Source organism: Pseudorca crassidens, chromosome 8 (genome assembly GCF_039906515.1).
Source record: "Pseudorca crassidens isolate mPseCra1 chromosome 8, mPseCra1.hap1, whole genome shotgun sequence".
Taxonomy (NCBI): domain Eukaryota; kingdom Metazoa; phylum Chordata; class Mammalia; order Artiodactyla; family Delphinidae; genus Pseudorca; species Pseudorca crassidens.
The window spans coordinates 93,025,057-93,048,907 of NC_090303.1; the positions used below are offsets into that span (position 1 = coordinate 93,025,057).

The following is a 23,851-nucleotide window of genomic DNA, read 5'->3' on the forward strand; positions in this document are numbered from 1 at the left end:
GAGAAAATATTAGGAAGTAGCATCGATCGAATATATAGAGACAAAAAGGTGGGCAGGGTCGGGGGGAGATATGAAAATCATTAGATCACTTCAGAAACACCAGCACCTAATTAATAAGAATTTTGCAAAGAGGGAACAGAGAAAATGGAAGGGAAGAAGTTAACAAAGGCAAAAATAAAAGAAAATTCTCCAGGTAAAAAGGGCAAATAGGTTGTCCAGGACGATGTATTCTAAAAGACTCACAAGGAAACATGCCGTCATGAAATCTCAGACCACTGTAGACAGGGAGAGTCTTAAAAGATTTCAGAAAGAGAGAAACATAACCACCACTGAACTTCTCAATGTGCTCAGACACATCAACACATCAAACACACAAGCCTTTTAGAACTCGGGAAGAGTTTGGGGCTGCAGAATAATAGACACAGAGGAAACTAACCCAATGAAAAGATGAGACAATCATTAATTCCAGGAACAACACGCTGTACAGGAAAAGAAATGGAATCATAGTATATTATGAGGCTGAGCTGAAAATAATGATACAATATCGATGATACTAATCAATTAAATTTAAATTCAAAAATAACTTCCCCAAAGTGATACAGCCAGTAAGTGGTGGGGCTGGCACCTGGACACGGGCAGTCAAACTCTAGAGCCCACGCTCTCAGCCAAACTACTACCTCTTTTTATGGAGATGATACATAAAAGTGCTGGCCCTGTTCAGGATCAGGTGTTGGTGGGAACTGCATAAAAGTGGTATGAGAGAGTCTTCCTCATTCATTAACAATATCAGGCACCAAGCAAGACTGACACAGACGGCAAGACAGAATGGCTGGACAGACTGGCTGAAAATAACCAGAGAAGGTTTCAAGAAGCATCGAAGTTTTGTATTTTAACAGTTTAAAGAGTCCAAGCCAGTGGTTTATCCTTAGGGAAACATTTAAGGGGTTCAGGTGATACAAGCTGATTGGCTAGAAGAATGCATAAAAGTTCTTCATGGCAGGGCAGAGTCTACAAGGATCTGGCAACCAGAAATCTCCAAATCCTGGGGGCTCTGAAGGGTCAAAGCGGGTCTGGGATCTGCCATTTGAAACGTGAGATAAATTCAATACTGTATCAATCAAGAACTGTACTTCCCATCTCTCTACCTTTACCTACTCATTCATAGTTTCTGATGGTGGTCAAGATGCCAGCTCTAGGCTGGGGCTTGGAAGGACAGAGGTGACAGCTCCTTTTAGGCGGTATCAAAAAAGCGTTACTGGTAAGGCAATCCATGTCACCCTCATGTCACTGAAATGAGAGGGTGTGATTACACCCTCTTCTTCCATGAACACATCTTTGGGGTGCCCCAGAGAGAGTGTTTCCCTTTGAGGGACATGTGATGCTGCTGGGAGGTAGGGCAGAAAAGGGCAGAGCAAACAAAGCTAACATGAGGGATGGATTTAAAAGACTCTCTAAACTTTCACAGATAAACTCCTGGAAAAAGTATAACTATTCAGATAAAAAGAAATACGCAGAATTTTGGGATATATTTAAAGTAATAATCTTTGGAGTGCCTTATACCTAGAAATTTATCCCAAGAAAAATGAAGGCGTCAGCTTGTGTGTTTAATTATTGCTTTTTTTCTTTTTTTTTTATAGCTGCCCTACTAGTTTTAGAAGTTAGCTTATTTTCGTCCTTTGAAGGGACCATTAAACAATACCTAGGAGAGGACTTCCCTGGTGGCGCAGTGGTTAAGAATCGCCTGCCAAGGCAGGGGACACGGGTTCGAGCCCTCGTCCGGGAAGATCCCACATGCCGCGGAGCAACTAAGCCCGTGCACCACAACTACTGAGCCTGTGCTCTAGAGCCCGCGAGCTACAACTACTGAGCCCGCACGCCTAGAGCCCATGCTCCACAACGAGAAGCCACCGCAATGAGAAGCACACGCACTGCAATGAAGAGTAGCCCCCGCTCACTGCAACTAGAGAAAGCCTGTGCGCAGCAAGAGAAAGCTTGTGCGCAGCAACAAAGATCCAACGTAGCCAAAAAAAGAGAAAAAACCCAAAAACCTAGGAAAGCTCGACCTTAATAGGCTAACATATTGGCATGAATTGAGTGACAGAAAAATCAAAAGCAACCAGTAAACAAAAAGACACACAGTGATGCTAGATAGGACAGGACTTTTTTTTTTTTTTTTTAAACTTAATCTCTCTTAGGCGTCTCTGCATGTCAAGGCACTTTGGTCTACCATGTCCTTGACGCGCAGGCTCAGCGACCATGGCTCACGGGCCCAGCCACCCCTACTGCAAACAAAAGGGAGCTATGAGGACCAGAGACAGAGGAAGGAGTAGAAGGTGTGCTTTATACGCTGAAGGTTCTCTGTTTACAAACTTGCAGCAAGACACAGCTTTCTGTGCCATCAGAAGCTGGTGTTAGTGGTCATTTGCAGTCTCAGTTTGGACATAAGAACAAAGAGATGAAGAATGGCTAATATCAATCTCAAACAAGCTGTTCCAGAAAACAGAAGAAGAGGTAATAATATCCAGCATATCTTACGAGATTGGTGTAATCTCAATGCCCAAAGCAGATAAAGATTCTACAAGAAAGAGAAATTCATGCCGCTTCTCACTTATGAACATAGATGCTAAAATACTAGCTATAGTGTTTGCAAAGTATCCAGGATTGAAAAGCATACAAACACATCAAGCACATCATGATTAAAGAAAGTTCACCCTGGACATACAGGGATACTTTAACATTACAAAATCTATTAAGTAACTTGGTACATTAACAGATAAAGGAACAAAAACACAGGAGCATTTCAATAGATGAAGAAAGAACATTTGATGCAATTTAATATTAATTCATTAAAAAAATTAGCAAACTTGATGAAGCGTCCCTATCAACTCTTCAGAGTAAACAAAATCCCTAATGGCAAGCAGCTAGAAGAATTTCCTTTAAAGGTAGGTTCAAGTTAAGGATGCTCAATATTAACATTGTTATTAAACGTTGTTTTGGAGGGGCTGTCAGCACAGTGATATAAGAACAATAAATAAAAGTTATAAAGATTGTAAAGGAAGAAACAAAACTGTATCATTTGTAAATGAAAAGATAGTCTACATAGAAAATCCAAGGGAATTCACAGAAACAATCAGAACTAATCAGAGTTTGGAAGGATTGCTAGATAACGAACTCAATAAAGAAAAATCAGTTACATTCCTATGAACCAATGACAAATAATTAGAACATACAGTTAAAAAAGTTATTAATAACAAAACTGTAAAATATTTAGGAATTATTCTAACAAAAGAAAACTTTAGTGAAAGGAATAAAAGGTAATTTATATACAGTTATACCATGTTCAGGGATGACTTAATATTATAAGGATGTCAATTTTCCTAAAAGTAAATATAAATCCAATGCAAGTCCAATAAATACAAACCAGGGTTTTGGGTTTTGTTTTGGCTTGTTTTGGAACCAAAATTCTTATGTAAAGATGATGATAAAATTCACATGGAAAAGCGAAGGGATAAGAAGAGACAGCGAAATTTTGAAGAACAATATAGGAGCAGGGCTTTTCTGACCAGATACCAGACATATATTAAAGTCATAATAGTTAAGACAATAGGATATTGGAGAGGACAATGGAATAGCATAGAGTGAGTCCAAAATAGACCTATGCAATTTGACTATATTAAAATTAAAACCCCAAACCTCTATTCAACAAAAGACACCATAAGTAAGTGTCTTTGGGAACCAACTTTATTTAAAAACAAAAGTGCCTCTAGACCACCGACATTTTGGTCAAGCTGTCCTTGACGCCCAACAGCAGAAACAGTACAGCATGGTGGTAAAAATACAGATGCTGGTGTCTTGGGTTTCTGTTCTGGTTCTGCCACCTAATTGCCGTGTGACTTTGAGCCAGTGCTTGTGCTTCATTTCCCCTATTTGTCAAAAGGAGACAAATACCTTACTATGTTGTGGGGATTAAATCAATAACAACTGTAAAGTGCCTGGCATAATGAGGATATATTTGTTATTAAGGTTCAAGTGACATTAAGGATTGATTACTATTATCATTACACCACTATGGTTACCTAAAATTTCCACAACACTTTACATATTTTCAACCAGTTTCACCTCTGTGATTTCATTCTAAGCATCTGTCAGAGTACCTGTGTGAACAGATAAGGAAGGTTCCATCCCAAAGCTTCTGTGATCCTGGTTTTCAACTATAAAACAAAGAGATAATCTCCAAGGCTCTTTTTGGCTTTAAAAAAATAATTTCAATTTTACAAGGAAGAAATGCTAACTGACTTGCCTTGGGTCACAGAGAGTTAGGATTAAACCCTAGGTCTCCCATATTAATTTGCATTACAAAGATACAATGATAATTTCCCCAGACTCTCCCTGTGTCTAAATTTCTTCTTGTAATTGTAAGCTAGATACTTAGGAAGGTAATTCACCTGGGTATCATTCAGAATATTACTGATATATTCTAATGATTTCAAGCATCTAACTCATTGCCAGGGAGGGAATTAGCGAAGATATAGCTCTTTTGTGAACAACATTAACATGGATCATGGTAATACCAGTAATAATAAAGAAAGAATTACCTGGGCAAGCAGACCTGGTTGGATCTGAAGAGGCTGAGCTCCTGGGGCTTGAGTGACGATGGGAACCGCGTTTTCCATTCTCACAGAGTAGCCAGCATGCTTAGAGGGAGAGGCCTGCAATCCTAGTCCAGACAACGGGCAAGGGGGAAAAGGGCTAAGTGACTGGAAACAGCTGGACGAGGAGAACCTTCCTAGCCCGCTGTGTCAGCTCTCAGCTTCCCTTGGCACTAGGTACCGCCTGGTCCTTTGGAAGTCTCCCCTTTAGTTTCTAACTTAAAAAAAAAAAAATTTTTTTTTCTTTTGGCCATGCCACATGGCTTGCGGGATCTTACTTCCCCGACCAGGGACTGAACCCGGGCCCTTGGCAGTGAAAGCGTGGAGTCCTAACCACTGGACCGCCAGGGAATTCCCTCTAACTTAAAATTTAAAAGAACCACGAAAACAGCCTTGAATGTTTTCAAAGACTAGGTCTTTGAAAGATTAAGGAATCTTTAAAGCCAAAAGTGGAACAGTTATGTTGGCAAATTACAGTAGGAAAACAACTGCTTTTGACATGAAGATATATCTGCGTATGTCAAAGCCAGGCCTTGGGGGAGGAGTGAGGCGGCTGGAATTGCACTGATTCAGACTGAACCACGTAGACTTACACCAGGAGGGTTTCAGAGACAAATTCTTGAGCTTTCTGTGTAAACTGTAACCAAGTAGCCAACTCCAGCTTAGAGTCTTCAGGAGAAGAGGCCGGGGTGCATGGCCAAAGGATCACCTGGTGGGCACGTGGTCGGGGGGTGGTGTCCAGGAAATGCTTTCCAGACAGATTTATATTCTTCACAAGAACTGGGACTAGTTGGCTGTTGGAGATCGGCAATTTTTTACAGATAAGCCACACAGGATATTCCATGTGAGGAAACGCAAGAGCTGACATCAGCATAACAATGGGAACACACACAATGCGCTGATTTACAGACAGCAACTGGGCCTGGGCCGAAACCACTGGCAGGTGATGAGAATAACAAGACGCTGACTTGGTGCCGAAACGTAAGTCCCACTGTTTCTAGGCTGGCCGCCGCAGTACGGGGGCCCTCAAGTTCAGTGAAGCCAGGGCTCTCAGCAAAAGAAATGAAGAGGGCTTTAGCAGGACAGAAGAGTTTGGGGGCTGGCGCCCCAGAGGTGGTCCTCTTGGAAGCAGGTGAGAGGCTGTGTCCACTCAGCCTTACCTTGGAAGCCGGGTGGACACACGATGAGCGCTTGCTGGAAGGGGTCGGGCCGGGCACAGATCTGGGCCGCTCCCGTCTGCAGGGGCATGCTCCGCTGGGCCACCGCAGCCATGGATGCCGCTGAGGGCTGGTAGAGTGCAGATTGGTAGTTTAGTATGGAGACTTCAGGATTGGCTAAGGAAAGAGTGGCACTGGTGGAGGTGGGAGCCTAAAGGAATGGTGGGGATTAAACAAAAATAAACACAAATAAAAAATGAGGGAGGTGGCATGTTGGGAGACACGAATCTAAATCAAATAAATGAACTCAAAGAAGAGCAAACAAACAAACGAAAACCAAGAGCAAAAAAGCAAAAACAGAGGGGAGTGGAAATATAGTTGGAAAGTCTCAGGGAAAAGCAGGCACCTGCAGCCCCATGAGACACAGGACCACCTTCGGTGCTTACATCCAGGCCTGTTTCTAACATTTATGGGGCCTGCAAATGCAAGTGGACGCCTGCATATCATGTCTAAATACTGCAAAGTTAAAACTCGGCTAAAGGACTTACGTTCTGCCCTTCCACCTGGGCACGTACACGTTCATAACCACCTGGAAGACTGGGTTTGAGTTTGAATCCCTCTTGGATTCCTTGGCTTGGCCACTGGAACGTAGAGCTGAATGCCTGCCTGCCTTCTCTCCCTGTCCCAGCTCTGTCCCACAACTTGAGGGCCTTTGGGTGCATGTATTTGGACTTGGTGGTACAGTCCATACTGGGGAGGATGAAACCAAGCCTGGGGTGCCAGGTACCCAGACCTTGGCATGGAAGCACACATACCTGGGGAGGGCCCAGGCAGGGGGCCCTTTTTCTCAGGTCTAAGGGCAGCACTGTTTACAGATGCCCTGAGATGTTTGCAGAGCACCGTTACTGTAAAGAAATACGCTGCAGAAATAGAGACGGAGAGGGACATGCTGAGACTGGGGTTACTTGTTGGAATTCGGTGCATTCTCATGCTGGCGTTCAACTACTAAAGCTGGAAGGCAGGGAGAAAAGATGCCAGTGGGTCAAGAGAACTTAAATGGAGATGGGTTAGACAGATACTGAGGTCATGTCCTCTTTCCTTTCTCTTCCAGAAAGAGACAGCATTTGAGATTGAAATTCCATGTGAAGCAAAGCCACGCACGGAAGGAAAAGAAATTCTAAACTGAGATTTCTCCAGTTTCACCCCATCTTAGTCTTCTTCATGCTGAGCCTTTAGCAAGATAGGTGGAGTTACCTATGGCTTCAGATTCAACCTTTATAAGAGGTTTTGCCACTAGAGGTTACAAGCACTAAAAAAGTAAGGAGGGAAAGAGCCACAAGGATATCGTGGACACATACAAAATCAGGATTTCAAGAAGGGTATGCATGTGTGTCAAATTTGATAAAAAGGATAAAGTCTCATTTTGCATGATTTTTATACTTATATTTGATGCTGAATTTCAGTGCAAAGCAAACGAATTTGAAAGTAATCACTAAATTATTTGGCGCCCATGTTTAGATTTTAAGATATTATTGTAACAATAAGTGTCTGTTTTTGCAGCACCACACAATTGGCCTCCAGCTAGTGTGACTGGGGATGCACGTGTGACACGTGTGGGCCAGCATCTTTTATTGGGTTGGCCAAAAAGTTCGTTTGGGTTTTCCGTAAGATCTTATGAACTTTTTCCATAAGATCTTACGAAGCTGAACGAACTTTTGGGCCAATCTAATTTTTTTATTTTTTATTGAAGTATAGTTCATTTACAATGCTGTGCTAGTTTCTGGTGCACAGCAAAGTGATTCAGTTACATATATATGTGTGTCTCTGTGTGTGTATATTCTTTTTCATATTCTTTTCCATTATAGGTTACTAAAAGGTATTGAATATAGTTCCCTGTGCTATACAGTAGGTCCTTGTTGTTTATCTGTTTTATATACAGTCGTCTGTATTGGGCCAGCATCTGTGTTGCTACTGATGGCACGACTTGTGTTTCCTCTTTGTTCTCTCCATGGCCTCACCCCTCCGGGAGGCTTCCCCACATACACACTTCCCACCACCTGCTTGCACTCTACACACCAGAGACCAGACCCTCCTCACATCTTCCTGCCTCTGAGCTTCCCTCTTCAGGGCACTAGCACCAATCTCCTCCAGTTCCCACGCTGGTGCTCAACTACTCCCCCTTCTGGCCAGTCGCTGGTACTGCTGCTCCTTCCTTCGTTTAATGTCCCCAGAACCCTCTTTTTAATCACTACTTCCTTAGCTGAGGCCTGTCCTGGTGTCTGGGACCTGTAAGGCCCTGACTAGTGATGCTCTGGCCTCTGCTTCCTCTCTTCCAATTCGTTTTGGACACAGACGCTAGAACATTCTTTCCAAAAGACTACTTTGTGCATGTCACCACCCTGCTCAAAAATCTCCAATTGTTGCCTAACGAATACTGTATATGCATCTTGGTCTGGCCCTCCTTCCTCACAGTTAGGCCAACCTTCCCATTGCAACGTATCTTCTACTCTTCCTGCTTACGGCACCAGCAAGACAGTCCACTCACTGCGATGGGGCTCTGGTGATGAAGACCAAAACCACGGTGATATTTTGGCAAGGAGTTCACCCGACTGGCTGTGGCCGCCTTAGCCTGAGGACTGAGCTAGGCACTGGGTGGGAATGTTTATTATTTTGGACTCCAGGCTGTAGAGAACATTAGCTCTTCCCACTAAGGAGAATTGTAAGAACACCAAGGGCCCCCAGGGGGCAGCAGATTCCAGGCAGCCTCTCCTAGAGTTTAGGCAGAAGGAGAGGACAGGCTGGAAAGTAAAGCTGGGCCTTAGCAACACACCATGCCAGGAATGGCCTGGAAAACAGGGTCAATGACTCTTCCGTGGGAGTAGGGGACCTGTCGGAAAAGAGTAGATGGCCCGGCAGAGTATTCACACTTCAGGATTAGAACATATACACTCCTTTCCTATGGGGTGGGGTGTGTGTGTGTACACACACACACACACACACACACACAGAGGTGTGCTGTTGTCATTAAAGATTGATATTAAGACTGAAAAAAATCTAGGGACATTTATTTGGTGGAACTGGTAAGGCTGGTTGGTGGGAATAAAAGTAAAAGTCTCTTAGATGCCAGAGGCAGCCTGAGTGAGGACTTGGGGATTATTCATTCAGTAACTATTTCCTGGGTGTCATCCATATTTCGAGCAGTGTATTAGGTGTTAGATTCTGCTAATTTTCTGCAAAAGGTTGGAAAGCTGCAGGAAGAAAACCTCAGTTTCCCGGTCCCTTTTTAGTTCTAACTGCTGGAATTCTGGTGACAAGATTGATGAATTGATTCTCCCCAAGAACTGGAAAAGGACAGGTTTTATCTGTCTTGAAAGGAGACCATGTGGACCCAGCAGTGTGGACACCAGGAGCAAGGGCCTGAGCTGGGTGACCGCCAGCATCCCTTCCAGTTCTAGAATTCTTTATCAGGCAGATGTCGGTCATAAAAGGATCACAGCATCTCCTTTACCTTATTCCCACATCAAGACAGGAGAGCAGTAAGAGGTACCATCTCAGAAGTAACTCCCTTAGTGAGTCATTTCTGGGACCTTTTGATGAGCCAGTAGTCAATACAAAGAGTGCCTGGGATTCTCAAAGGAAATAACCTTGGGAACACACACTTTCTTACAGAGTTGAACGTGGCAGCAGAGGGATTTTATCTGTTGTACGTGACATTGGAGGAGTTTTGTCTCCTGACTCGGTTTGGTGGGAAAGTACAATTCCTGTCGCTCACACTCTCAGCCCCGCCTGCCTTCCCCTCCGCTCCCCACTCACCTGGTTGTGGACGGTGTTCAGCTGGTTGTTGAAGGTCATGGTCAGGTTGGTGGATGTGCTGGGGGCCACGTGTGTGATGAAAGGGGTTTTGCTCTGGTTTACCGTGTCGTACATGTTCACCCGACGCTTGCAGATCTCCATGTTCTGGAAACATGATTTGACGCTGTTCACGCAAAAGGCAGAGACAGAGGCATTAGGGAAGGACAAGAAGGTAAGGTGGAATCCAGGGGAGAAAACGGAGAGAGAACAGTTAATCTAATAAACAAAACAACCGGGACACTTCACGGTAGGTCTCAATTTCCTGGATTTCTCATGCAGCGCCTGCATTTGCAAGAGTTGGTGGTACTTAGATGAATCCCCCCATTGTCTCACTACCTCTTCTCCCCATCCTGGTGGGTAAAGGTTCTCCACCAGCACAACAGACCTCTGGGCTCTCACTGCACTTCCTCATGCTGCTGATCTGCCTGCACCTTCACTGCTCATTCTCAGCTTTCAAGGTGGTTTCTGGCGCATAAACAAACGTATAAGTTCTCTGATTGGGAGCGTTGAACAGCAGTTGATGACCTGCCTCCACCTTCCTTGCGCTCACCCTTTCCAGCTAGTCTAGGGCACCAGCGCCATCTAGGGGTCAGCCAAGGAACTAGCCAACCCAGTACCAGGACCTCGTGCCACGCTTGTTCCTCCCTGGATTGTGTATGGAATGAGAACAATGATCTTAATGATTACTGCTAGTGGCTAACTTTACTGACAGTGTGGTAGTTGTTTGCAAGCACTGTCTCATTCAGTCCTACAGCAACCACGAGGGGAAGAGATACGACCGTTGGCCCTATTTTATGAGTAAGGCTGAAGCAGACAGAGGATGGGTAATTTGTCAAGATCAAGAGCTAATCACTGGCAGTCTTCACATACACATGTACATTCTCTTTACCTTCCTTCATTCTGCCTTTCAGTTTTCTAATTCTTGCCCAGTTACATGACGTAAACTTTCTCTTCCTCTTTTTCTTCCTCCATTGCATTTGTGAATCAAAACAAAACTCTAATTATGAAAGTCAAGTATAGAAGTGTTGCTGACACCAGCATCAAGGACAAGGAAAGCCACGAGTGGCCCTGACCAAACTTTTGAAAATCCACCATATAGTGTCCTTTAGACTTTATACATTGTTTTTCATTCACTTGTGTCTTCTTCTAATTAAACTTAATTTTCCTCAAATGGTAATATTCAAGACAATGAATATTAAATTTCAATTTAAAATACTTATTTTTAGGTATAAATAGTTTAATAACAATATAAAATTCTACTATTTTAAGATTACAGATGCATACTGTTTCCACATACTATAGGTACGTTATATTCTGGGCCAAGCAGGTGCTTGTGGGCTATCCCAAAACATCCTCTCCATGAAAGATGTTCTGAACTGACTTAGACATTCTTTCTGAGTTAATGACTACTTACATTGGCTACACAATGCACACTAAATAAACATTTACTGACTGACAGCCCTGGAGAGGAAGGAAAACGTATTCTCCAGTAACCAAGAGCTAGAAACACTATTACTAATGCTGGTAAGGCCAACATGTTTTGAGCATCTACGAAGTGTCAAGCCCACTGCTAAGTGCTTTCACATGGAGGCTGAAGGAATCAAACAATAGATTTTGTGTTCTTTTTGGACTGTAGTTAATGCATCAACGGTTTTCTGACAATTCAACACAAAGCTTTTAGACTCAGAACCTTCTAGCTGAAACGGTCTGAGTTTTTAGTTTCAGTTAGAGGAAAGCACTTTCACGTTGGGTTCATTCTGAGAGTGGTTTTTAAGGAAGCTGTGCACTGGAATCCTGGCGTGGAGAAATGAGTGGAGTCTCTTTCACCTGTTAATCTGGATGCTGGGGTAACCCTGGCCGAGCCCCAGAGGTGGGGTCTCTAGCAGGGCGGTGGGGTGGCCTGGAGGTTTCTTCTAGCCCCAGAGTTCTCCACGGTCTGCCCAACAAGTTCTAGGGTTACCTGGGGATCAGGCCTACTCTCGGGTAAGCCTGGGTATGCGCAAAGACCCTTCTTTCCTTCCGAGGCTTATTTTCCGAAATCTAAGTTGTCAGTTCTTCTCTTGGTCTCACACCAAGTTCTGAATTGGAAGCTGATGCCCATGGATTCCACGCTTGGTCTTCATCCCACACAGTGAAGCACCCTATATCTGTTTCCTTACAAAACCCAGGGACAGACAGAACCCTGAGGTCATTCAACCAAGCCCCCAGCTTTATGCAGGGGACTGTCTCACTGACTTGGTGCAGATCGTAACGGGAGCCCCTCCATCTCCTATCTATAGCTGTTTCTCAGTCATCCCACTTCACCCCGAATACGCAAAGACTGATCTTATGGGGCCCCATCCAGTAAATCACCAAGTTTGCCTTTCTTTTGTGGTATAGACTGACACCCCTTGACTTACCCCTACCACACCCAGAAAAAGGACAAATCCCGTAATGAGAGTTTGCAAGGGATGGGTCCAAGTTCCTTCTTTATACAGGAGTTTGGTTGTTTCAAACGTGCTTCTAAATTAGAGGCAATGTCTGGTCGTTGCAATAAAATTTGACTTGCTCAACAACAGCTAGTAAGGAACAGACCTAAAACTGAGGAAGCACCGTCCATGGTAGGTGCCACACCATCCTTCCTCATATGCTGGTTAAGGTCAAATCCAGCCTTAAGCAGCCCGATCTGATTGTGGCCACGGCAGGGCCCACGATGACCTGTAGCTGTCTCTGATCCGCGCCTCTTCCCGTGTATTCCCTCTCCCTCCTGACCCTATCTACAATCTGCTGCTCTCTCGAGCACCCTGCTTCTCCCAGCAGACACCCAGGGAGGTGACTGTTTATTCTTTCACATCCCAAGCACCCCGGGGTCAAGAGGTTGAAGTGCTATCTCTCACTACTCTCTGGTATAGGCTGGACTGTGCTCCCCTAATTCACATTAAGTTAAAGTTCTAATCCCCCCGTACTTAAGAACGTGACTGACTTTGGAGATGGGATCTTTAAAGAGGTAAAACGAGGTCATTAGGGTGGGCCCTAATCCAATTCCTCAGAAGGAGGAGGAAATTAGGACACAGACATGCAAAAAAGGAAGGCCATGTGAAGACACAGGCAGAAGACAGCCATGGGTAAGCCAAGGAGAGAGGCCACGGAAAAAGCCAACTCTGCCAAACACCTAGATCTTGGGCTTCTAAAACGATGAGAAAATAAATGTCTGCTGTTTAAGACACGCAGCCACTCAGCGGTCCTTTGTTATGGTGCCTCCTACTACCCCCTCCCACGCTCAGGCTGCACAACCTCATGTCTTTTCTTTCCTCCTCATTTCGCCGAGGCCTGGGCCACTAGCTCAGTCCTGCCCACCCGGGAGACTTCAGAGGTCACCCTGACTCCTCGTCAGACATCCTGGCTTCTTAGTTCCTTCTCACCTCCAGTGACCTGCGGTCAATTCCAGCCACCCATTCCTTAGACTGTCCAACCGGAAACTGCTTCGCATCCCCCAAATTCAAGCCTAGAAATTCAAGCCTCCCATCCGGTCACATTTTCTACCCATCTGGCTTATTCGACTATTACTATACTAAACGATCTCTGAGCTGATCAGACCACTCAGTCTCTTTGGACCCCTCCCATCTTCCCTTCCTTTCTCTTCTGGCTAAGCCTCCCACAGCCATCACTTTGGATTTCAGTTGCTCCATTGCCAACGCCTATCTCCGTGTCAACCTTTTTCTCTTAGCAGCCCGGCAACACTCCACCTGACGGACCCAGCTACCTCCAGCCCTCCACGTCTCTCCATGCCTTCACCTGGGAAGCTCAGTTACAGCCGCGCTATTCATGTCCAACCCCCACGCTCAATGGTTCTGCTCTATTTCTCTGTTCCATTTACTCTGCCACCTCCCACTACCTGAACTTTCGGGAAACATCTTCTGAGCATCCTTTATCTCTAAGCTCTTACTACCAGACACTTCCCATCAGCATCTTAAATTGCTCAAGTCTCTTCCATATGAAAAGAAACCCCACCCTGGGGCCTTCCCTAGTCACCCCTCTATTTTTTCCCTCCCCTTTCCCAGCCTTCCTTCTTGGAAAGGGTACTATCTATTTCTTCACCTCTCAATCTTTCAACCTGCTAAACTGGTTTCTGCTTCTACCATCCACTGAAACAGCTCTCACTAGTTACCAACAACTTCCAAGTTGCCAAATCTGATGGGCATTTTTTTCCAAGCTTATTTGACTTGACCAAGCGACAGCAGACAGATCTCTGTTAAACACAACTCTCACCAGCCATTCCTCTGCCATCAAGCCTTTAATGACTTCCCGTTGCTCTTAGAAGAAAGGCTGAAATCTGTAACACGGAAGGCCCGCCCCTGGCTCATCCTGGGGCCTCATCTCTCCCCGTCCTTCAGCTCCAGTGCCGGTCCTGCCCGTGTTGGAGTCTCCATGCGGCAACGCCCCTTCCGCTCTCGCAGGCCCTTCCACCAGGCACCTCCCTCTCCTTTGGCGGTCCTGTCCTCGGGTCTTCCCCGCCATGCCCCAAGCAAGGCCCCCTTGTTACATGCTCTCCCGTCCTATGTGTCCCCTGATAGCATCCTGGATATGTGGGGACCGCTGGTTTAGTACCTTCCTCTCTCCTATAGATTGTAAGCTCCAGCGGGCAGGGGTCCCATCTGCTTTACTCCCCACATACTGCAGCCCCTGGCATAGCACACCGCACAGCGAATGAATGAATGAACGGAAGAACACACCCAGATCCACACTGGACTGAGTCCACTTGTGACCTCTGCCCTCGCACGTGGCTTTGCGTCACAGACGCTGCCATTCTGAGCACCTCGCTTCGTGCACAGACCCCCAGGGTCCGGCCCACCCGGCCTCGTGCCCTCTCACGCCCCACTGTTCCCCCTCTTTGGTATCAAGAAAACTTCGGCCCAGGGTCCCAATGTGGCCACCACCTGCTTTGATAAATAGTTTTACCGGAACACAGCCTCCCTCATCGGTTTATGTATCGTCTACGACTGCCTTCAGCTCTAATGGCAGCACTGAGCCGCTGTGACAGGGACCGTATGGACGCAAAGCCTCAATTATTTACTATCTGGGGATTTCGGGAAAAAGTCTGCCCAGCCCTGGAATAAAGCGTCGCATGGGACACCTACTGTGTGCTGTGGGGAAAGTCGAGTAAGTGTGTCATGGTGACAAAGGGGTGGTTCAGGGTCTCGATCGGAGTGATTCTCTTATCAGCGTCTATGGTCAGCATCTTCTTCAACAGGTCGATGAACTCCCGCCGGTCCGCCTTTTCCACCAACATGTCACTCCCTTCCAAATCCGTCGTCATGTTCACCTGAAAGCAAGCGGCGACAGGTTACCAAGAGCCCGCGCGGCCTCCCTCCCCCTGACGCCTCTTAGTTTGCGCCCTGCAGCTCCATCCTAATCTCTCGGTCACCCCTTCCCAACCCCCGGAAGGCTGTGTCTGCCCCGTGGGAGGTGCTGCCTCGGGTCATCACTGCCCACCGGACGCGGCTGTTCTCTCTGCAGGAGAGACAGAGGGAGGGCACGCTGGGAAGGGAGAGGCCACTGCCGGCACCTGCAAATGTATAAACGTGCCGGGGGTACCCGGCTCCTGTTCATCACTTAGGCGGAAATACACCTCACATCACGCCTCACTGCAAAGAACCACAGGATGAAGAGAGTCCTGGAGACGGAGTGCGTGACAACGTGAGTGCACGGAATACTACTGAACGGTACACTTACAAATGGTTTAAATGATAAAAGTTATGCTACATGTATTTCCCCACAGTTAAAAAAAACAATAATTACAACCAAGCGGTAAAAAATAAGACGCAAAAAGGTTTATTTATTTAACCTTCCGAGGGAGATGCTGGGGCCTCAGCACCCTCTTCCCACCCCTACGGTGTGTCAGTCCTCTTGCAGGTCCTGAACTAGGGCCCGAGTTATTCAAGTCCCTGGGTTCGCTGGGATCACCTCTGGCCAAGGCAGGCAGGACATCTGAACACAGGATTTTTCTTCCAAGAGCAAAAGCTTATACTAGGATGGCCTTTAAAAGCCTTGTTTTGTGGTGCTTTCTATATTTTCCAAGACGTGCGCGGGAAGGCGATTTCGGTTTTCTCGGGCAATCTAAGCTTCTAATCAACTGACAAGTATACTTTACTCAGAATCATGAGTTTTGGTTACACTTCTCTTCCATAAGAGGTGTGCTAAGTCTTTATTGGTCTGTAGCTTTATTTCTCATTGCTTTGAAGAAAAACTCACTTTGGGTTGCCCTGATTTCAGACTAGTTTCTACCCTAAAAATAGCTGACGTTCTAGAATTTTCTCTGGGTACAAAGGTGAGAGGCTGTGGTCCCTCCAGTGAGCTGAGAGAGACTGAGTGCAGTGGGCTGAACTGTGTTCTCGCAGAAGATGTGACTCCTAATCCCCAGTACCTGTGAAATAGGGTCTCTGCAGATGGAACCAAGTTAAAGTCATACTGGAGTAGAGTGGGCCATAAATCCAATGACTGCCGTCTTTATAAGAGAAAGAAGGGAGATTTGGACACAGAGACAAGAGGGAACACAGGGATGAAGACCACATGAAGAAGGAGGCAGAGACTGGCCGGATGCAGACACAAGTCAAGGGAAACGGGGATTGCCAGGGGCCGCCAGAAGCTAGGAGAAAGGCACGGACAGCCTTTTCCTAGAGCCTGCAGAGGGAACATGGGTTGTTGGTACTGTGATTTCAAACTTCCAGCCTCCAGAACTGCGAGAGAATAAATGTTGTTGTCTTAAGTCACCCAGTTTATGGCCCCTTGTTAAGGGAGCCCTAGGGAACTAATCATGGGCATTAAACTCAAATGTACTAATGGGCTTGAATTCTTCTCGTGAAGACATCAGTAAGATTGTCCAGTACTATTTTACAATTGGAAACCAATAAACTGAAGCCATTTTTAAAAAGCTGGTGTAAGGTTTTTTTAATTTTTTTATTTTTGGCTGCGTCGGGTCTTCATTGCTGCACACAGGCTTTGTCTAGTTGTGGTGAGCAGGGGCTACTCTTCATTGCAGTGCGCGGGCTTCTCATGCTTCTCATTGTGGCGGCTTCTCTTGTTGCGGAGCATGGGTTCTAGGCGCGAGGGCTTCAGTAGTTGTGGCACATGGGCTCAGTAGTTGTGGCTCGCGAACTCTAGAGCACAGGCTCAGTAGTTGTGGCGCTGGACTTAGCTGCTCTGCGGCATGTGGGATCCTCCCAGACCAGGGCTTGAACCCGTGTCCCCTGCATTGGCCGGCGGATTCTCAACCACTGCGCCACCAGGGAAGTCCTGGTGTAAGGTTTTAAAAATGTTCCACAAATCCAATGGTATTCTTCCTAAGGCTGGCATATCATTGTTTAAGGTCAAGGTCAACCACCACAGTTGAGTAATGTGGATTTCTACCCACCATCCTACATTAATTGCTCTCGCAGAAGTCTTGCTGTGCTTGGTTTTTAAAGGGCTAACACTGCATACTCACCCACGGAGCTTACCTGGGCCATATCATCTAAACAGTTGAAAATGTACTTCCTTGCTTCTTTTGACTTAATCCCCGTCTCTGCTTCATGGTCATCTGGTGTCTGGTCAAGAGAGGCAAAAGCCCATTGGTAATATGAATTATTTCCTAGTCACTGTGACTCAAACCTGCCAGCTTCTGCTTCTCCCAGAGGGTCTTTTCCCACCCTTCGGAGAAGGAGACTAGGATTCTTCTTAAAGTGGCCTGCGTACGAATGCCTTCCTCTCTTTAGCCTCCACACTAACTCATCCCTCCTCCTTCCTTCCTTCCTTCCCATGAACACCTGTTGGGGGCCTGCTTTGAGTCAGGTCTGGAGGATCCCCAGACGAGCAAGATATGCCACAACCCTGACAGACCTACATTCTCCCCTAAGTTTAAGGAATAAGGTCAGGTTCCATATGTGGAAAAGCAGAAGCCCTTTTTCCACTTGCTTTAAAATGTTAATTTAATGTATCAAACTCGTATACGTAGAGCTCTCCCTATGTGCCAGGCGCTATTCTAAAGCACGTGAACTCATGTAACGCCCTTCACGACCATCTTAGGGAGGGCAGCTGCCAGCCCATTTTCCAGAGGCAGAAACAGGAACAGAAAGCTTGAGGGGCCTGCCAAGGTCCCAGGGCCAGTGATGGCAGCTGGCTCCGGAGTCTGTTCTGTGTGTCCCCTCCGCCTGGGCCCGGGGTGCACACACCCAGCTCCCGAACTGGCCTCAGTCTAGGAAGCTGCTGTTTCCAATTACTATGGATTTTGGCACTCATTCATGGATCACAGGTAATTAATCCTTCAGATCTCGCTCAAGGACAGCACACCTGGAGCTGCTACGATCCAGGCTTCGATCTGGGAACAGCTGGCCAAGTGGGCCTGAGGCTCTTAACTAAGACGTAGAAGTGAACCCTGCCCCTGCCCGGCCTCGGCCTCTCCCCACCGGGACTCTTTTTCACCGGACCTGACCTTGAGCTGCTCACACTCACAGCTGCCAAACGCCAGCCTCCCGTCAATAGCCTAGGATCCTTGTTTAGCTTCCAGATCTCTTTTCAAAGTCTTTTGCCACCATTGGCCACACATTATCTTTAAATGTATTAGAATATAGTGTGGTTTCTGTCAAAAAAAAAACACCCACCCACACTCTTGCAAAAAAAGAAACACCTAAAATGAACACAAAACACACTTAAGACTTGTATTATTTTCTCCTTCCCAGGAAAAAAACATTAATTTTAATTACTAGGCACAGATCAAAGTGAAAGCAAAATACGTTTCTGTTAAAATCAAAGCACCAGAGTTTACGGTGTGCAATGGTGCGCTCCACCACCTGCCGGCCAGGACCAGCAGACCCCCTCCCCGGGGCCTTCGTATGCTGTGTGGCTTAGCCTGCTTCCCTGCCTGGAAGGCCCTCTTCATCCTTCAGGGCCCGGCTCGAATGCTCCTCCCCGACCCTCTGCCACAGCGAGATTAAAGGCTCCCTCCTCCGGCCTCCCACGCTCTGTTCCTGCCGGGAACAGAGCGCTGGTCACGGCGGGGAGGCAGGGCTTGCCACACAGGTTCAGGCTCCCTCTGGACCGGGAGCTCCTTGAGGGCAGGGGGTGGTTCATTTCTCTGTCTAGTAACCAACCAGACAGGTCATTAAGATTCACTGGATTAAATCTCAGGAGTTTAGAGATCAGAGTTTGAGCCGCAAAAGGCAGCAGGTCAAACAAAGTGGTGTTTTTTGGTACACGGGCCTCTCACTGTTGTGGCCTCTCCCGTTGCGGAGCACAGGCTCCGGACGCGCAGGCTCAGCGGCCATGGCTCACGGGCCCAGGCGCTCCGCGGCATGTGGGATCTTCCCGGACCGGGGCACGAACCCGTGTCCCCTGCACCGGCAGGCAGACTCCCAACCACTGCGCCACCAGGGAAGCCCAAGTGGTGCTTTCTGAACATTCAGATTCATCCACACCATGTATCAACCACAGTCGCGCCTCCCCCGTGGCCGAATCACAATCAGGTCCAGGACCAACGCGTCGCTGTCAAAGGCTCCCCACTGATGGGACCTTCTTCCCTGCGTGCTGGGTGTTGGAGGGGACGCTCTTCCTACCTTCAGCCTCCACAGAGGATATGGCGAGTCTGTGTCACGGTTGAAAAACCTAGTTGTCTTTGTTCCTGCGCTTAATAAATATTCTGCTGGCAAACCCTGTGTTTGTGAAATATACCGAATCTGCAAGAAAAGATGAGAACGAGGTCAGGGCTTTTCCCGTCATCATACATGTGGTACACTGATGGCTCTAGTGTCTTGGAGAAAAACAACAATTTTATAGGGAGAGAGAGAAGTAATCAAAGGAAAAGGGGAAAGAAAGAGGAATAAAGAAAGAAAAGCGAGGCGAAAGGAAGCAAGGTTTGGGAGACAGTGTAACACCGCGTAGCCCCATCTGTACGTCAGGTTATAAATGAGGTGCCAATCCAGATGAAGAATGAGGGCTTGCTGTGCACACCTGTGCTCTCCGGACCCACCTGGTCGTACTCTGAAGCTCCTGGATACAGCGGCCAGCCCAGGAAGAGCTCTGCAATGACGCAGCCCAGGGACCACATATCAATTGCCTCACAAAATGGTAAACCAAGGATGATCTCAGGGGCCCTGGAAAGGAAGAATGGAAAAAAAATCATCAGCAATTTGGAAATGCAGGCAGGTATTTCTACATGAATTCTACATAAAATCCAGTCTTTCAAACCCAAGGTACCATTATTGACCCCCTGAAGGGCCTGTCATTCTCGAGCTGGACTGAAATGACCCCTCCACCCTTTGACTTGGCCCTGCCCATCAGCAGGGAGCCTGGCTGAATGACTGGCTGGGAAGAAGGGTAGGTCTGTGGCTCTAGACAGACCCCCAGGGAACCACAGCTATTGACTTCATTACCATCACACTCCAGCCAGATGAGCTAAGGATCATTTCAGAGACACTTGGGGAATTATGTTTTGTAGCTGAAAACTCGGGAAACCAACCTTTAGAGTGCCCAGTTTTTACAAAGGAATTCTTAAGTACAGGTATTCTGTTTTCAGTAATATATATAAAACAAGTGGCCTCCACCCAGAATGGGATTACATCCAATATCTGTTTATGCCAACAATCCTTAGGAGTTTGTATCACTTTCCCAAGGAAACACTGTTTTTTTTCATTAGCTTCTAAAAAGTTCTCTACTATGACAATTATAGAACTCTGTTCGCGATACCTAGTTTGGGTATCGATCAGAATTCCATCATAAACCCTTTCCTAACTGTAGAAATTACGTTCCTTCACGTGATAAACCAGGTTACATGCTGGAACTTCTGAAGGAAATCACCTAAACTCAAAGAGAAAATTTCACGTGCAGTTGGTAATCAAAACCAAAGACCACAGAGTACCTCTTCTTTTCTAGGAATTGGTCATGATTGCTAAGGGTACATTTTGGAGAAAACCACATTCAGAGTATGAGATACGAACCCAGTTTATGTTTTTTAAAAGAACGTGGCTCGAGGCACTCTGCTGATACATTAGCCCAACTTCTGTTTTCTCTCTCAACTGTCCCCTTGATTAAGCCATACAGGAAGACGCTACTCTCCACCCTTTCAGCAGCCTGGAGCGGAGTGCAGGGAGCGGGGAGGCCTTTCTCTGCCTGCGTTATCTTCGCCCAGCTAGCACGAGAGGCGGGGCGTGGCAAGGGAGGGGGCGTCAGAGACACCTCCACTTGGAGCTTCAAGCTGAATTTTCCCTGCTTAAAAAGCATCTCCCCACCTGCTCCTTTAAATTTGCTCTCATTGCGAATCTTCTTTTTCTCTACGTCATGGTACTGAAAAAAAAAAACAAAACAAGAACCAAAGTGTCTTGCTACCCAGTCTTTTGACTTTTCAGGTGTAAAAAGGAGTTTCTTCACTTCCTTGGAGCTGGAGAGTCAGCACTGCCGCCAGTGCTTCCAGAGCTCCACAGTCACGATCTGGGAGGCAAGAGTGCCTGTCCTGAAGCCCAAGGCTGGGTCTCCCCAGGCTCGGGAGAAGGGAGTTGCTGCGGAGGGCGGGGGGAGCGAGCTGCTGCTTGACGGGTCTGCCCTGTGCCCATCCCCTCACGGCTGGGCATCTTCAGCTGCCAGGGTTTGCCTGGCACTTGGCCCTGTCTTTGGTCTTTTTCTCCTCCAAGCCTAGTAGCTGACGGTCCGTGTGAATACGGGAGGCTGCTCTCGCCCTCTGGCACTGATGCCCTGGGGACGCTGGGGGTGGTTTTATGACACATCACTGCTGGACTGTCCTGTGTCATGGGGCCTCCGATCCCACAACTGGCCTAGGTCACTGTGTCCAGCGCTGCCGCCCCACACCAGGGCTTCCGGAGCCCCCCGATCATTGTGTGTAACCGACCAAATTATTGCAGGTTGCCTCTGGTAATGCAATCTCTTCAGAGGTGGTTTTGGTTTATTTTAAAAAACACATCTTTTAGGAAAGAAGGGAATATTTGAAAAGAACATTACAGAGAGAACAACGTGCTTTTCCTACATGTGTGTCAGAACCTGCTTTGCTTTCTGCCCCCTCTGTCTAGAGTCAGATGTGTCCACCTGCCTCCTCTCCCTGGGAGAGGCATTCTGGTCTGGTCCTGAGAAGCCCCTCCTGTGGCAGCCGCTGCTGCCTCAGGATCAAGCATCGCGGCACCTCTGGCCCCTCTTCCTGTGACCCGTCCCCTTGCCCTTTGCAGCCTGGACACTCCAGTCTCCAGGTTGGGTCTTAGGAACAGGCAGCTGCTGTCCCATGGGGAATCTCTGGATGTGACCATGGGGCTGCCCTTCTGATCAGGTTAATCAACTGGTCCTCATGCCCCTAAGCAGGTCACTGGGAACCTCTGGAAACCCATCTCCCAGATTCTGTTCCCTGATGCTCTGCCTAGCAGAATCCAACAAGTAAGACTGTCACGCAAAGGGCGCTCCAGCAATGTTCTTTGGAGAGAAACACTAGACGTGGACTCTGTCGGCTGACGTTACACGGACAGGGCCTGTGAAAATTGTTCAGTCCATTCTCCATCGGAAAAGGAAACGGCGGCGATTCGTGGTGCCGTGACGTCTACAGCAGAGGATTTCTCTTGCCGTGACCATAGTGAACAAATGTTTGAGCGTCAGGTAGGGCGGCCGGGAGACAAAAGAAACAGAGGGCGTAGCCCTGTCCATTGGGCCCCAATGCTGGGAAGGCAGCACTAAAGCACACGTCAAATGAGGTCGAGCACAAAACGTACACAACACACACACACACACACACACACACAGATATGAAAACAGAGCTAATCCAAACACACAAACTCGCTCCAGCATCTCCCGTTTTAAAAAATCAAGCAGGGCTTCCCTGGTGGCGCAGTGGTTGAGAGTCCGCCTGCCGATGCAGGGGACGCGGGTTCGTGCCCCGGTCCGGGAGGATCCCACATGCCGCGGAGCGGCTGGGCCCGTGGGCCATGGCCGCTGAGCCTGCACGTCCGGAGCCTGTGCTCCGCAACGGGAGAGGCCACAACAGTGAGAGGCCCGCGTACCTCAAAAAAAAAAAAAAAATCAAGCAGAACGCAAGGACAAAACACACCAAACCCAAAACCAAACCTCTCCTAATCCCTTCAGCTCCCGCAGCTGTTGCCTTAATTCTCTGTTCTCCTTCGAAAGCTGAATCTCTTAAGAGTCATCTCCGGCAGCTTCTACTGCTTTGCCTCACGCATCTTCCCTCCCTCCTCTAACTGAACTTTCCCCTCCGCTCCACTCAATTGCAGAGCTCGCCGAGACCAGCAGGAACCACGTCACGTCCCCTGGTCAGCTTGTAAGCTCTGGAACCCGAGAGCCGCATTTCTTCCACGCAGTTGACCGTTCTGTCTTGTTTTGAAACACGCAGTCTTGGTTTTCACAACACCACGCACTGCCGCATTTGTCCTGCCCCTCTGGCTCATGGCTTGTCTTCCTTTATCCAACTGCTACCTGATGGCAAAGCCGTAGGACCCCTTCTCTTCTCTCTTTTCATTGTTTTTCTAGGTGATTCTTATGGGTTGAATTGTGTCCCCCAAAGACATGTTGAAGTCCTAACCCCTTGCTACCTCAAAATGTGCCCTTCTCTGGGAACGCGGTCGTTACAGATTAGTTAAGATGATGTCATCCCGGGGTAGGGTGGATCCTTAATCCAATGTGACTGGTGTCCTTAGAAGAAGAGGGAAGTTTGGACACAGACGCAGAGGGAAGATGGCCATGTGAAGATGCAGGCAGAGGTTGGAGTGATGATGCTGCAAGCCAAGGAGTGCCAGGAGCCAGCAGAAACTAGAAAAGGCAGGAAGGATCCTCCCCTGGAGGCTTCAGAGGAAGCACAGCCTTGCTGCCACCTTGATTTTGGACTCCTAGCTTCCAGAACTGTGAGAGAATAAATATCTGGTATCCTGAGTCATGCATTTTGTGGTACTTGTTTCTGCAGCGCTAGGAAACTGAGAGAGTCATTGTATCCATTCTTACAGGTTTAAATCCCATTTTGTGTATTTCCAAATGTCTATCTCCATCTTGGACTTTTCTCAGCTCCAGCTTTATATTTCTTTTCTTTCTTTTTTTTTTTTGCAATACGCGGGCCTCTCACTGTCGTGGCCTCTCCCGTTGCGGAGCACAGGCTCCAGACGCGCAGGCTCAGTGGCCATGGCTCACGGGCCCAGCCGCTCCGCGGCATGTGGGATCTTCCCAGACCGGGGCACGAACCCGCGT

General features: G+C 47.4%; 1 protein-coding gene across 1 annotated transcript in view; it reads right to left on the bottom strand.

Annotated features, from left to right (window-relative positions):
• The window catches only part of HIPK2 (homeodomain interacting protein kinase 2), a 204,685-nt gene that overhangs the window by 47,628 nt on the left and 133,206 nt on the right, over window positions 1-23,851 (bottom strand). The window contains exons 3-9 of the mRNA XM_067747155.1: window positions 19,638-19,761; window positions 19,225-19,344; window positions 17,134-17,220; window positions 14,776-14,960; window positions 9,620-9,782; window positions 5,810-6,017; window positions 4,596-4,717 (exon numbers count right to left, since the gene is read on the bottom strand). Coding sequence (XP_067603256.1) covers window positions 4,596-4,717; window positions 5,810-6,017; window positions 9,620-9,782; window positions 14,776-14,960; window positions 17,134-17,220; window positions 19,225-19,344; window positions 19,638-19,761 — 1,009 coding nt within the window. The remainder of the gene's footprint in view (window positions 1-4,595; window positions 4,718-5,809; window positions 6,018-9,619; window positions 9,783-14,775; window positions 14,961-17,133; window positions 17,221-19,224; window positions 19,345-19,637; window positions 19,762-23,851) is intronic.